This window comes from Coenobita brevimanus, chromosome 57 (genome assembly GCF_032717465.1).
Source record: "Coenobita brevimanus isolate Jiangsu-jjx chromosome 57, ASM3271746v2, whole genome shotgun sequence".
Lineage (NCBI taxonomy): Eukaryota > Metazoa > Arthropoda > Malacostraca > Decapoda > Coenobitidae > Coenobita > Coenobita brevimanus.
The window spans coordinates 24,482,653-24,498,597 of NC_137010.1; the positions used below are offsets into that span (position 1 = coordinate 24,482,653).

The window sequence follows — 15,945 nt, forward strand, 5'->3', positions numbered from 1 at the left end:
CTCTCTCTCTCTCTCTCTCTCTCTCTCATCGTAAAACAGGTGAAATGAAATCGCTTGTAAGATCAGTAATTTTATTAAATACAATAACATTAAAGTCTCTCTCTCTCTCTCTCTCTCTCTCTCTCTCTCTCTCTCTCTCTCTCTCTCTCGTATCATTAAGGGCTAAACGTTATAATGGTGAACAAAATAACGGTTATTCTGAGAAAAAAATATCAGTATACATCAGAACGATCTATAACAGGAATAAGTAGTTACTATGGACGAAATGATGCTCTGCGGTCTGTACTTACTACACTAGTACTGTACTGTACATATGCATATTACAAAATTATCACAAACATAATTGCAGAATACAGTTGCTAATTAACTGTTAAGACCCACATAATAATAATAATAATAATAATAATAATAATAATCGACTCCATAAAGTAAAAAATGTGCTTTTAATAATGCGTAATGTATCGTTCTCTCATATTACACTAAGTTATCCCGAGTTACATACATAAATACATGTATGTAAACAAATTTGTATAGTGAAGTGTGAGATTGAAGTGTCAGGTGATTGGCTGTGTTCAGGAGTGACGTCAAAGGTGAGATGGTGACTGGTTAATGGGAATGTCAGTCTGACATCATGGCGAGACTAGGACGTGATTGGTTGAGGTTTCCAGGTGTGTTCATCTGTTGGTTGTGATCGTACGTGACGTCATGGCGAGCCTGGGAGGGGGGGATTCTGGTTAGTGAATGAGAGGTATGTGATGGTCATAACTAGGTTAGGATGTGATTGGTTGAATGAAAGTTATGTGGTGACGTCATAATAAGGCTGTGAGGTGGCTGGGTATGGTGTTAGTGGTTGTGTTTACCGGTGACGTCATAGCAAGGCAAGGAGGTGATTGGCTGATGGATTCTAACACCATAAATCTGGTCCCGCAGGAACCAACAAAAATAAAACTATATATCTCGCACTCTTCTGCTTCGCTTGATGTTATACGGTAATAGTGGAACACTGATGTGATAAAAAACGCACTCTGAAATTCTCCCGATTTAAAGAATGGAATTGAATGTTCAGAGTTTAAAGGCGTTCGTATAGTATGATGGCTGACTAGTTAGTAGGTGGATAATTGGCTATGGAAGAAGAGGGAATAGATTTGTCCATCGACTGCATAATGGTCATCAAGGCAGATTGTACCTCTGTCAACTAATCGTCCCAAAGAACATGACCTGTACACTGTCGATGTTATATCCAGAGTTGTATTACTGGGTGAACAGGAATAAGAGGGAAGCAGACTGTGCCCAGCAGTCTTATAGATCCGAGATTTGAACACTACCCATGAAGATTCCTGGTTTACTCTTTTTCGATTTTCGTACCGTTATATCCTGCGAGACCAAATTATAAGCCCGTTTATAATGGGCCAAAAACTCACTAGCAACATTTAATGACCCTGACACGTGCAACATCAAAACAAGTAAAATAATAATTACGGTAGATAAGTTAATCGAGTGGTGGAGGATTCCAATTTGTATTGGTAAATTAGACTCTGTTTCTGGATAACCAGAAAAATGGGTAATCGATGATCTGTATTTAACCCCTTCACTACGATGGCATTTTGAAATTTATTCTGCATACTATCTCCAGACGGTATTATACAGTTCAAGGGAAACCTATCGACTTGGTGGGGTTAGAGGTTTGAGAGTCGCTTAGATTGAATAAAATTGTCTGATGGTAGCCAGGTTAAAATGACACGTCATCATAGTCAAGGGTTTAGTGCTGATTATCACGAACTATCTCCTTGAAGTAATTAAGGGGTAATTTGTGAAGTAATTATATTATCAACAGTAAGTGACAACTTGTAACTTGACAACAGTGTAACAATCTGTGGCAGCCTTAGTGCCATTAACCTCTTTACTACGGTGACTGAAGTTTCATGTTGCTACTGCCAGACGATTTTACGAAAAGACTACCGGTAGCCTATGTTCAACTCGAGCAGTGGAGTGGTTAGGACTAAAATCTATCCCCTGCAGTTCCGAAAGTCTCTCCTTAGCTATTGTCTGGTGGTGGCAAGAATGTAATAGCACGTCGTCATAGTGAAGGAGTTAACATAGCCACTTCCCTCGGCGACACTGTGAACTCCCGTGGCAGCTACAGACGTTTCAGTGGCAGTAATCCCCTTTAATACGATGAGTCATTAAAGTTCATTCCTGCAACCTCTAGGCAGTCTTACTCAACTTGTGGGAGGCTTCTCGTAGTTAAGGGTGGGCAGAAAACAGTCCTTTTCCTAATATGCTGAATACAGTATTTGTGGGTAGCAAGAATTAAAAAGACGTCACCCCTTCAGTACGACGATGTTTGTTTAGTTCTTGTTACTGCCAGACATTTCCTTTAACAGAGGAAGGGTCTGCAGTAGTGGCAGTCGGCAGTAACCCTTCCAGTACGAAAATCTCTCCTAGGATGAATAAAGACCTTGAAATAGCAGGAATGTAATAGGAAATACGTCATCGGATTGAAAGGGTTAAACGCACGTGGCAGCATATGGTATAAAAACTTCTGCTTGGAAGTGTGGACATGGCAACATTCAGTGTAAGAAATGTCAACTTCAAACCCCCCAGTGGCAAGCTTGGACATCTTTTTACGTCAAAATACAAACACGGAACAATTTCAAGGTGATTAACGTCTACTTGAAACATGGCAGTTGTGGGAAGCAAAACATATCAGCGTCACAAGCCAATATGGCAACTCGATGTGAACATTTAGTATTACCGGTACTCGCTGCACGGCAACGTTTATCTCTTCACTACGAAGACATGTAATCTGGATTTATTAACGCTACCTTCAGACGACTTTATTCAGATCAGAACACCTTCGTAGTGAAGGGTTTGATGAAGGATGTCCAGCCCCTCCACTTCAAAAGGTCTTAGAACGGAATAAAATCGCGTGAAAATAAAAATGTCATCGGATTGAAGGGGATGAATCTAAAACCTACAACTTGCGAGGCTGAATGGCAACTCCGAATAGTCCAGTTACAGAAATGGCAAATGGCGATACGGTGTCAAACGTGACTTCTTCAAAGTGGCAAAAACTGGCAACTTCAAACACAAACCTGGCAGCTTCAAGTGCATAACTGGCAGTTCCAAATATGACAACAGCACACGCAAAATTGGCAACTCTGTGTCCTAAACTTGTACCGTAGCTAACCATTTCGTCAGCTACGGCAACTGAAAATGCATATATCACAACCCTTAGATTGGCTTCAAAACTGACAACTCTGGAAGCATCCATGGTAGTATGGCACAAAATCGATGTGTATCTTTTTTGTCTACTAACCCTTTACCAACTTACGGCAACCAGTCATTATGGCATCCAGTTACTAGGGCAACCGATCAGAATCACTAAATAGTCTTAACTCGATTACTCTTTCAGCTTCAAAACTAGCAACAACAACTTCAGCGCAAAGTTGCAATTATCACTTTATACAACTTATCAGTATATAAATTTATGTGCGTCCATTGTATACTAGTACATATAGACATGATTTTAGTGTATGTATGTTTCCACAAAAATCATACCCCAGAAATATGCACGGTACTCCAGTAAACTATGTAAAAATACAGTGATTAATATCAGTGTATGATGTCTTTGTGTATATAGCGTATCGTGGTGATAAGTAATTTCTGTGCAACCCACTGTATGGTTGGTATAATGTCGATTTTTAACCTTTACCTGCCTACAAAAATAAAAAGTAAATCAGAAGCGAATTGAATATGCGCGAATAATCCTAGGCAATAAAAAAGGTCCAAAACCAACCCTGATAATTCAAACTCCCGCCAGCACCTTCATAAAATCATCCAAAATCCTGCCATTTCAGAACATCACAATAGTTTGTGTTAAAAAAATGTACGGAAAACGCCATATAACGCCATCTATTGAGTGGAAAATGTAACATCGATTGCAAAACACGGATATTTAACAGTTGGGGTAAAAAAATAGGCGAGGGGAAACTTGATTGTATATGAGTGAGAATGAGTATGGGATGAGGCTGTGTATGAGAAAGTGGGTAAAGGGATGAATAAACACGATGATTAACTTAAAATACCAAAATGAATGAAGGTACGTAGCCTAAATGGAAATGAAAAAGGGTGAGGTTAAATGGAGATTAGTGATAGATAAATAAATATTAGGACATTACTAAAAATGAGAAACGTTGACGGATGAAACACAGTGAAAGGAAGTGAAGGACTTTGAGTTGAATGTTGATAGATAATTAAAAATAAAGAAAGTAAATGGTGGGTGAAAAAGAACGAAAGTAAATTACTGATTAAGGTGCGTAATTTCAAATAAAGTGAATATATACTGAAGAAGAGTACTAAGTGCTAAGTACTATGAATAAATCGAAAAGAAATTAATGCATTTCCGAAAAGCCGAACGACTGCTGATGAAGACGGATGCATGATGAATGAAAGTGAACTAGGAGCAAACAACAGTGTACTACCGGTACCGTGAATAATCCTGTCCCTACAACTACTCAAGTGATGCATAATTGATGAGTGACATGTATTACAACTATATAACAGCCTATAGCAGAACGGCCAGCGCTCTCATAGGTAAGACATTTACATCAGACATATTCTTTATAGCTAAATACATTGATATCCTATACATATATAATTCAGATTAAGTATTATATCGCCCAAAATCTCTCTGTAGTTCAAGTTCTATTATGTACAACTACTCTAACAATTATAATAATTTCACAAACCCACAAACGCTTTCACCAGTTCCTGTAATCTCAGAATTATCAACACCTGAAAGATCGCACAGGTCCAGCCAACAAATTATCCAGAATATAATTGGCTGTCCCTGACTATGCATGTATAATCTCCTTAACCCTCTCATGGCCGGGACAAGTCTAGTACTTCCAGCTAACGTCATACGGTTTATTTCAACTGACAGTGAGTCACAGCAGGATAAGAGGGTTACTATAATCATACAGTATCATCTCACTGGGAGAATGTACAACTCAGAATTATAAAAAGTTATTCGCCTATGATTAATCTGATACACTATAGAAATGCCTATAACTATATATCATTGGGTCATAGAAAACAACTTAGCCTATAATATCAGTGTACTTGTATAACTTGTCTATAATTAGAGGGCTCAACACTCCTATATTATACCTGATTATGTCATACATTAATATCATACCCTGGCATATGAAGAATTACACTATATTTTATTCTTGTCATAAATTGTGGTAGTTATTACTGGTATGTAAGTCTATTCCTTATAGGTATGTAAATTTCAGACACCTGATCCCAGAGTTCATTCAGGGCAGTAGAGATATATTCCTGTGAACTTTTATCACCACTCGAAGCCACCTTTCCTTCATGTGCACCTGCGACAGTAATACCGAATGTAGCCTGTCCACTTTTTTGTCGAATCGCTAGGACTCTCGTACCTGCATAAAATTCAGAAAAAAAAAAAAATGCTGGGTATGGAAAGCTGTAACACGGGTAAAAAAAAGTCACTGAAGCCTCATTATTTAGCTGTCAGAATAACATGGATCAGTGTTTGTGTCCACACCTGTATTCCTCCACCATTATCTTTTCATCTCGGTCTTGGTCGTTCTCTCCCCGTCCTTCCATCATATCTTTTTAACCTTCTGTTCTCTATTGTTTGTTTCTTCAACCCCAGCTGTCCTTTGATGTATTTTTGTATTGTACTCTTCCTATCTTCAGACGATTTAAATCAAGTTTTGAAAGAGCTATCGCACTAAAAGAGTTAGTGAAGGCTGTACCTAACCTCCTTGAACTGGGAGCTTCTCCCGAGCTGAATAAAATCGTTTTGTAAGTGACAAGCATATAAATACATCATTGGATTGAAGGTTAACATAACGGTAGAAGTTTAGTGTTATTATTGTAACTGATAATTAATACCTAGATTATTCTCTCAACAAATACCGAGATTATTCTCTCCGTCAAGGAGCGTACGTTTTCACCCGTGTTTGTATGTTTGTTAGCAGGATTACTAAAAAACTAAAAGATAGATTTGGACCAAATTTGGTGGCTAGAAGCTAGATAGCACATACCCAAGAGAACAATCTTTTAAGTTTTGGGACCGATCTGGGTAGTGATTTGGAAATTACATTGCTCTTATCAGAGAGATGCGCTCCACTGAGTGCCCTTCTGGTTCATACTACAAATGCACTCCATATTAAGTTAAAGATAATTTTTATAAACAGTTTGAATTATAACCATAACAAGAATATTTGATTTCATGGAATTTCGGACACGGTAATTACTAATGAAAAATAGCATAAGTCCATTTTATTAGAAACTACATACCCGATTATGCCAATATTTGATGTGCTTAATAGGCTATGCCAAAAATACTGCAGCTGCTGAAAAATCATACCTTATATAAATAATTTCTCTGATAATTACAGAATAACATTTGCTTATAAAACTAGAACAATTTACGTACCGGTATAAGTTTATCAGTTCCTGTGATAGTTTGACACATACTGTACTTATTCACTTTAATACTACTCTACCTGAATACTGGTATTGGCGTTGTGAACCAGTTACCCAAATTAACCCTTTCAAACGTATAATAGTTATCCACATTTGCTTCAGTCAGAGGCAAAAGTTTGTCAACACAGTTCCTGCTTTTCTAAAATAATCCATATACCATACCTAGCGTTGTAGAAGATAAAGCCAAGTGATTTTACATTAACTCGCCACTATCCTTAAAATTACCCACATACACCTGAATAATCTTAAAGGTAGAGCCAAAATTATTACTGTTTCCACTGAGTACTTCCTTAAAATTATTCACACCCGAATGTTCTTAAAGGTAGAGCCACAGTTATTATTCCTAGGTCCCTAAAATTATCCACATACACTCAAATAATCTTATAGGTAGAGCCAGAAGATTATCCAGTAAATGCCATTGATGAGGCCGAAGGTAGAGGGGAAGAAAACACGAGAAAACCTGTCCACAAGAATCGCCTTTGCCCTTCTCTTCTGGGCAGGGGTGGGACCTGGCATACGGGCGGGAGGGGGCGGTGGGGGTGGCACGGCTGGGAGTGGGGGGTAGAGGAGGTCCCCATACCCTTGAGGAGGCGGATGGGGATGCCTCATGGGCGGGGGAGGGTGGGGGAGGTACTGTGGAGGTGGGGTGGGTTCGTGGTGTGGGTAGTGGTGGATGTGTGGGCGGTGGTGGTGGTGGTGTGGGTGTGGATGGTGCGGGATGGGATGGGGTAGAGGGTGGTGCGGGAGGGACGGTCCGCGGATGGGGGTGGGGTGGGCCAAAGTGATGGTGGAGGGTGGTGGTGGAGGATCGTGGGGGTAGGTGGGGTTTTCTTGCAGCTCGTGGGGTCGTGATGGGAAGGCTGACGGACCCAGGGTAGCAAGTGCAACACGACCGTTTTCCTGGAAACGAAACAGGAAATGAGATGCTGTCGTTATGCTCCTTAAATGACATAATAATTCCTCTGTAACCCGAAGTAAACCCTTCAGTTCCTAGTAAATCTTGATTCCCTGGCCTTGGCAAACCCATAAACAGCCTAGAAACTCTCCACCATTTTTACCTTGTAAATCCCCTTTAATATCAATCATACCTTGTCCACTTGTATCACCATAGTTCCCTTTGTAGCCTAATCATTCCACAAAATCCCATGCAACTCCCATAAACCTCTGTACAACTTCCCTTTAACCTCGCAAAATCCCCGATATCCCGTCAAATCCCCAAATAAGCACCTTGGTCTGACATACGTGCGGGAAGGCCTTGTGCTGATCCCCCTTCTTATTCTTAGGCGGCACTTCAGGCCCGTCCCCCAGCACGATGTTCACCAAAGCGTACTCCATTAGGGCCAAGAACACGAACCTGCAAGCGAACGAGGGGATTAGGTGTTTTTGTGTGTGTGTGTGTGTGTGTGTGTGTGTGTGTGTGTGTGTGTGTGTGTGTTTGCAAGAAAGAAGGAACCAAAGGCCAGGAGCCCTCAAGACTTTTCCGTCCAGGATAAAACAAAAACAAGATAATAGAGCCCCAAATTCAAGATCCTGGACAGTAATAAGGGTGGTTTGCTTGTTTAGAGAATGGTTTGGTTATTAGTTGCGTAGTCTGGCTGTTAATGGTTTGCTTGCTAATACTGACTGATCTATTAACTCTGATTACATGATAATGGAGATTATTATCTGTTCTAAGCTGGATGAATTAAATACCGCAAAGGTATATCCGTGTATGAAGGAGACAGACATAAGCAAAGCTTGGGCTGTATGAGAGAAAATAATAGAAAGCAGAACAAAAAGAAAAAAAATCAGAGGATTGACAGACAGAAAGCTAAACTGAATCACGTGCATGAGGGACAGAGATAAAAATAAAGATGTAGAGTCAGATAACTGATTAGTCGGCAGGTAGGTAATACTTACACAGTGCAGGTGGACATGAACATATCGATGATCTTGATGTATGAAACAGGAGGCAGGGATGCTTGACTCTTGGCGTGCTGGGTGGAGAGGGTCAGCAGTGAGGTCACGCCCAGAGTCACGCGGGCAGGGGCGGCCTCGGGTTTGATCCAGAACGACACCCACTAAAAATTTAAGGAAAAGAAATGGTTGAAAATGAAGAGTAACGGGGTGCATGGTAGAATGAGTTAAAAACCAGGTAGAAGTGAGCTGATAATTGAGCTGAAATGCAGCTTAAAACTGGTAGATTTTTCAGAACAAGATTGCAAGGATCTGTAAGTGAAAAACTAGGTTGGAGGTTGTTTGATAATAATAGGTGGAAAGTTGAAAACAGGTGGAAATGATGAAGAAAATTGGATATAATGGCAGAAAACGCTTTACGTAATAGCTAGATATACGGTACTGTAAAGTGAAAAATAATTTGGGAATTGGATGTAATGTTAAAACTGGCACCTACCGACATGATAACTATGAGGCAGGTGGGCATGTAGGTGTGGAAGAGGTAATAACCAAGTCGACGACGGAGTTGAAACACCACCTCCAGGCATGTGAAGTTACCTAAGGGAGAAGGCGAGAAGGGAAATGAATAATGAAGGTTTCTAGTAGTGTGGTGGTGTAATTCACAAGTGTTGTAAACACATTTTCCTTCACTCCTTGGTTCAGTATATCCTATCACGTATGAATTTAGTTGTTCAGGAGACAAAAAGATTTCAAGAAAAAAGATACCAGTTCAGGCAAACCCAAACAACCTCTGTACAACCTTTATCTACCCATTTACAACCCCAGACAACCCTAAACCTCCTTCAAAAGACCTTACCCATACGGACTGACGTGACTGTAACAGACCTGTGTGATAGACCTGTGTGCAGTCGGCGGTGTGGTTGCCGACGAGATCAAACTGGGGCAGTTCTATGTTGTCGTCCACCACCAGGGGCACCTCTGGCTCCCAGTCGAACACAAGGTCCTCTGTGGTGTGCGAAACTGGGGGGGGGAGGGGGAGAGGAGAGAGAAACATATATAGGGCAGTAGCGAAGTGGCAGCAAAGTAATCAGAGGTACCTTGGTATCGGTGTTTTTAACTGTGACACAGTCATTACCGGTACGTTAACTAGGGTAATATCTTGATAATAGTAAGTATTCTTGAAGCCAAATAATAACGTCTCTGTATCCAAGTAACCCTTTATACTTCCCAAGTAATCCTCTATAATCCTCTGGTAATCATATACTGTGTCACAATACCAAGTTAGCCTGTCTTTCCTAAGAGAATCTCTATAATTCTCAGGTAAACCTCTATAATCCCCTGTAATTCAATGTAATTCCCTGCCAATCCATTATAATCTCTAGGTACTGTTATATACACATCAAGTAGCTAATTCTAAAACTCCCGGTGTACTCCCTAATTTGGCAAAATAAATATTGATACCCCCCCCACACACAAAAAAACACTCTTGCATTCCCCTGTGTATATGTGTATCATTCCGTATAAGAGCCACGGTTGTACCGGACCTTCCCTCAGGAAGAGAGAAGCCAGAATTAGCCCTTCAGAAATGAGGGTCTACCAATACTAGAGTGGTACTGTGTGTGTGTGTGTGTGTGTGTGTGTGTGTGTGTGTGTGTGTGTTTTAGAACCTGTATGTAGCTTGTGTATGTAAGGACGTACTACCAACATCTACTTTCAGTGTCTGCCACAACCAAGACATCGAATCGCAGACTCTGGGCTCTTGCACACTGGAAGGCGAATTTGGTAACCACTGAGCCATCGTGCCTGCAAAATCCCCCATTAATCCTTCAGATAAATCCATGTTGGTACTTACGACTCTCCATCTGCATCTTGCACTCCTGCGTGTCGTGTGGGTAGATGGCGTAGTTCATGGCGCACGAGAGGGTTAACGTCAGCCTGGGAAGGAAGTGACGTAGAGTGACATTAGTTTGTTGGTAAAAGTTTATGTAATTATTGAGCGTTTATGAAGTCGATATATTTTTGTGGCCGTGTAGTTTTTCGTGTGTGTGTGTGTGTGTGTGTGTGTGTGTGTGTGTGTGTGTTTAGAGTTTTTGGTTAAGTGTGGAGTTTTTCTTATTGTTTATTTTTTTCAGTCGTGAAGTGTCAGGTGTTACTGATATTTTAATGTGTAGATTTTTTTTAGAATTTCAAGAGAGAGAGAGACGCTAGGGTAATTGGGAAAGTTAGAGCATTTGTGCGTTTTGAGTGAGACAGAGAGGGGTGGCCATACGCGTATTACGTAACTATAAAACATTTATTTAGTTAAAGTGCGTGTGCATTCACCTAACTAAAATAATAAAATCCAAATACAACCATCAGTTTCAGTCCCCAGATCCACAGTATATGAGTCCAAATGTGCATATGCCCCATAACGTATTCATATACCCATTATCCACTTTCTCATACATAATGCCTAAAACTGTCCTTTGTAGTTTTGTTTATAACAATTCTAAATTTAATCACACACACACACACACACACACACACACACACACACACACACACACACACACACACACACACACACACACACACACACACACACACACACACACACACACACACACACACACACACAGGCTTGGATCCAGCCTTATACACCCACCGTAACTATCGCTCCCGAAATTCTACCGACTTTCATTCTGAAACATCTAAACTCACAAACCACCCGAATACAAACCATTATCAACCAAACTCATTCACAAACCAACACCGACCCACATACATTCCCACAGCTGTCCCCTACTTCCCCTAAAAAAAAATCAGTAGCAAACTTACTTGACCATATAGAGAATAGTCGAATCCTTATGTAGCCAGACGTAGTGGTTTGGGATGGTCATGGTTTGGAAGGTGACCTGTTTGGCGTTCTTGAAGAAACTGTCAGGCCGCCACATCTCCTTCAGCCAGTCCACCTCTAACAGCCTGGTTGGGGCGTTAAGGGTCGTTAGGGTGGTTTGAGGATCATTACTGTTTCATTTTTTACTTTTCGTTCTTTATATCTTTCTTTCCCATCCTCAGTTTGGTTTCTTTATGTCTCCTGTTCATCTGTATGTATCTGTATGTCTTATTGCCCAGTATATCTAACGATCAAAATACCAGTTTATCTGTCTGTAACTGTCTATTTATCTTCCATCTGCATGTCTTGGGTTATCTCTCTCTCTCTCTCTCTCTCTCTCTCTCTCTCTCTCTCTCTAACTCTCTCTCACCTGTAGCTCGAGTTCATGTTATCCGGCAGTCTAAGTCGATGATCCTTCCACGACTGGGCGAAGAAGATGTCGGCTACGTAGGTCTGCGGAAGAGAAAGTGGGTTAGTTGAGAGAGAGAGAGAGAGAGAGAGAGAGAAGAGAGAGAGAGAGAGGTAAGGGCAGAACGAGAGAGGGAGGTATGGATAGAAATTGGAGACAGAAAGATAAGAGGAAGGAGGAGAGAGAGAGAGAGAGAGAGAGAGAGAGAGAGAGAGAGAGAGGTAAGGGCAGAACGAGAGAGGGAGGTATGGATAGAAATTGGAGAGAAAGATAAGAGGAAGGAGGGGAGGGGAGGAGGGGGGGCAGCCAGAAAAGAAGAAAGAAAGGGAAGAATGGACTGAGTGGAGAACGGAGTAGGGAAAAGTAGAGACAAAGAAATAAGGAAGAGAGGGAAGCCATTTGGGTGAAGAGAGGGAAAGAAGATACGAATGACGAAAAAGGACCTGGAGAGGAGAAATGGCAAAGAAAATTATGTGAATTGAAACTATAAATGCTTCAGTAATAATATCTGTTGTTTCACTCCTTGGTTTTCTGATTCTTTCCTTCCTCCCTTCTTTCCTTCCCCCTCCCCTCTCTTTCTCTCTCTCTCTCTCTCTCTCTCTCTTGGCCAGCTATTATATCCCCCTAAACAAAAGCCCTGTCCGACAATTGTTTTAATTAAGTTGCCAGTATCGTTAATGTTGGTCCTAATGTCACTATTCCTGGGAGGTAATGAGGACAAAAAACGTTATTACATCGTTGTTTGGGGTGATCCATTATTCTGATAACGAGTGGGAGGAGAAAGGAAGAAATGTAAGTCATTCTGAGGAGGATTGGGCGTTTGTGGAATATTAATTGGATTGGCGTAATATTTAACTTAGATTCTCTGATTTATTAATTCACTTTGATAATGCTGTGAGTGTGGCTTAAAATTCTTAGTGTAAGATTACAGACTACTTTATTCTCTCTCTCTCTCTCTCTTTCTCTCTCTCTCTCTCTCCCTCTCTCTCTCTCTCAGCCTACGTGACCAGAATAAGCCTAGGAAAAAAAATGGTGTATAAGTAGTCCCTTAAAACCGTCAAAATGGCGACGATAATGATAGATGTTTAAGCCTGGAAGTTTCTGTGGCGACAGGAGGCTCGTTGGGGGTGAAAAGAAAATTACAAGGGAAATCTGGGACCTGAGGAAACATTGCGGGGGAAAAAAAAACTTGGGTGCAACCAGAGAGAACTTTGTGGCCCTGGCGAGGCTTTACTGCGTTAATATTAATGTGGGGAGATCATTTTTACTCTAAGTACAATTGTAAAAGAAAAGGACAGAATGGATTTGTTTGTGTGTAGTGTAGTGGCTATGAGAGAGAGAGAGAGAGAGAGAGAGAGAGAGAGAGAGAGACCCACCATTGAGTTTTCGTTGATGGAGTCGATGCCCATGACGGTAACGTGGAAGTAGACGTTGGTGGGCCGTCCCTGCTTCTTGGGTGGACGCATCTTGTCGTAGTCCTTGGGGTTCTCAGGCAGCAGGTCGTTGAAGCTGAGAACACCGCCGTCAACCTCAGTCCTGCAGTGAGTGGGGTGAGAGGGGGTTAGCTGAGTGGGTTGATGGATGAGTGGGCTGGAAGGTGAGTGGTGTGAGGAACAGGATGGTGGAATGATCAAAGATAAGTGGAGTGAGTGGGGTGAGAGAAGTGAGTGGGGTGAGATGGATGATGGTGAGGGGCCCCGAGTGGGATGAGTGGCATGATGTAAATGAGATTGAAGTAAAAACGAGAGGGGACAGCATGTGAGAGGGAGGAATGAGAAATAATTGAGAGGGATGGTTGGGGATAGATGAGAGGGAGTAGGCTAGGTGAGAGGGGTGAGTTGAGTGAGAGGGATGACGGTGAGAAACTAGTTGAGAAAGATGAATTAGAGGATTGAGAGAGAGGAAGGTGAAATGTCGGGTGTGGGGGACGTCAGGGGAGAGTGGGGTGTTGGGGTTAGGTTGGGGAGATGAGTGGGATGGCAGGGATGAGCTGCGTAAGAGAGGAGTGGGATGAGAGGTGTCGAGTGAGAGAACGGAGAATGAAAGGAGAAATTCTGGAGTGTGAGTTTCTTGAAGGACTGACACCTCGCTTGTCTGAGAGAGAGAGAGAGAGAGAGAGAGAGAGAGAGAGAGAGAGAGAGAGAGAGAGAGAGAGAGAAGGGGAGTGATAAAAACCACATCTTTAAAATCATAAACTTACTCTGCCTTTATCCTTAGGACGAACACGAGCAGCAGTAGTAAACTCAGTAGTAAACACGATATTCTTCCTTCTCTGCCTTCCATCATTCCCTCCCTCCTTCCTCTCATGTGGTTTCCTTAGAGCGAGATTGTGAGGAGAGGAGGTAGACGGGAGAGGGGGGCAAGGTTATTCCTGGAAGCTGTAGGACCCGCTGCGGTCCTGTGGAAAAAAAAAAAATGGAAACCAAGTATTAGAGAAAATGTTTGTGTACAGTAATATTTAAGGGGTACCTCACTAGAATATGCTGAATTATATAATACAAACGTCACGTCATAATATTTCGCGTCGTGGGTATATGAGTCGAGGCTTGATTAATTTAGTTCAATACATTTAAGGGTATGTTACTGGCCTACATCCCTGGTGGCATTTCTGATAGCAAAACCTTCAGCCAGATTTTAAGGATTCCAGTCGATACGAAAAGTACCTGAAATATGCTTGACTTGCGTAATACATCACTGTATAATGATAAATTGACTGAATAAATGTGGGAAATCAAAAGAGTAAGAAACGAGAAAAACTGGTGAAATGAGAGAGAGAGAGAGAGAGAGAGAGAGAGAGAGAGAGAGAATGGTATCGTATAACTGGCCTTGCCCCAGTGTAATAAAGCCTAATAGGTGATAATGACGGGGTAATTATATGCATCTCATTTCCTTCATTATCTCTTCTTACCCATCTTTTTTTCGTCTCACCCTTCTTACCCCATCTTATCCTTGGCGAAAGTTTTTGAAATGGGAGACTAGCCTGTGAGAGAAAGAGCGTAACAGTCTGGGTTGGGTGGCAGGTGGATAGACAGATATAAATAGATAAGAAAATGGAGATACGAAGGTAGATAGATCGATAAAGAAATAGATAAACCCATGTAAGAGAAGTGAGTACAAAGATGTATGGATATATTGATACACTTTCGCAGATACTCATGGAATGATAGATATAAACTAGTAAACAGATGCGTAGGAGAGAGAGAGAGAGAGAGAGAGAGAGAGAGAGAGAGAGAGAGAGAGAGAGAGGAGAAAGATAGGGCAGCTTTAAGACAGCGACAAGAATACCCAAGATAATGAAGGTGATTATAAAAGATGGTGACGTTTATTATTTTTATTATTATTATTATTATTATTATTTCCGGTATTATTATTGTTATTATTATTATTATTATTAGCATCATCATCATCATCATCATCATCGTTATTATAACTGTTGTTATTATTATTATTATTATTATTATTATTATTATTATTATTATCATCATTGTTACTATGAATTATTATTATTATTATTATTATAATTATTATTATTATTATTATTGTTGTTGTTGTAGTTATTGTTACTTTTGTTAGTGGTGTTGGTGGTTATCGTATTATCATCAGTACAGTATAATTATCAGATGGCAGTAGTCTCTGAATATGGTTTATTTCACTTGTTCACTTATTCCATTTAGTCTAATAATCGAGTTATTTTTTCCCCTGGTCTGTTATGGGGCCTTATCCTCATGGGCACTCAAGGATGTATTAACCTCCCATTTTATTGATTTATTTATTTCATTTAATCATCCTATGTTTTATTTTGATCTATGCTGTCAACACATCTTGCCTACTTGTTTAAATATTTTCTTGCATCTTAATCGCATGTTTGCATGTTATCAACAGTTTTCGTAAGTTACACGTAAGAGAATACTAACATTTCGTTCATAAAGTTGTTAAGAAAGAAGTGTTGGGATAACATTGTAAACCCAGGAAGGTACCGCCTCCCTAACACCCTCTATTATGTTATTTATACTTTTTATTATAGAGTTTTATATTCAGTGGCCTTAGAGATTTCGTATCACCTCTTCCTTAGCGATTTATTCTGGATTTTACAACTCGAAACCCTCTTCTGTGGTGATGATACTAAAAATATCAGTATCAGGGCGGTATAAATGATCTGCAGTAGGATGTTGAGGTGTAATATGTTAAATAAATCACTTATGGAAAGGTGCACAGGAGCCACCAATCCCACAGTGAG

At 40.7% G+C, this 15,945-nt stretch overlaps 1 protein-coding gene across 1 annotated transcript; it reads right to left on the reverse strand.

Moving 5' to 3' along the window:
- Positions 1 to 6,909: 6,909 nt before the first annotated feature.
- LOC145402312 (glycine receptor subunit alpha-4-like) lies at positions 6,910 to 13,231 on the reverse strand. The gene is made up of 9 exons (XM_080274451.1): positions 13,085 to 13,231; positions 11,670 to 11,752; positions 11,242 to 11,385; positions 10,277 to 10,359; positions 9,310 to 9,444; positions 8,921 to 9,021; positions 8,428 to 8,588; positions 7,756 to 7,882; positions 6,910 to 7,428 (listed from the first exon to the last, which is right to left on the reverse strand). Exons 1-9 carry the CDS (start codon positions 13,172 to 13,174, stop codon positions 6,910 to 6,912), a joined length of 1,443 nt encoding a protein of 480 aa, XP_080130577.1. The 5' UTR covers positions 13,175 to 13,231.
- Positions 13,232 to 15,945: the final 2,714 nt, after the last annotated feature.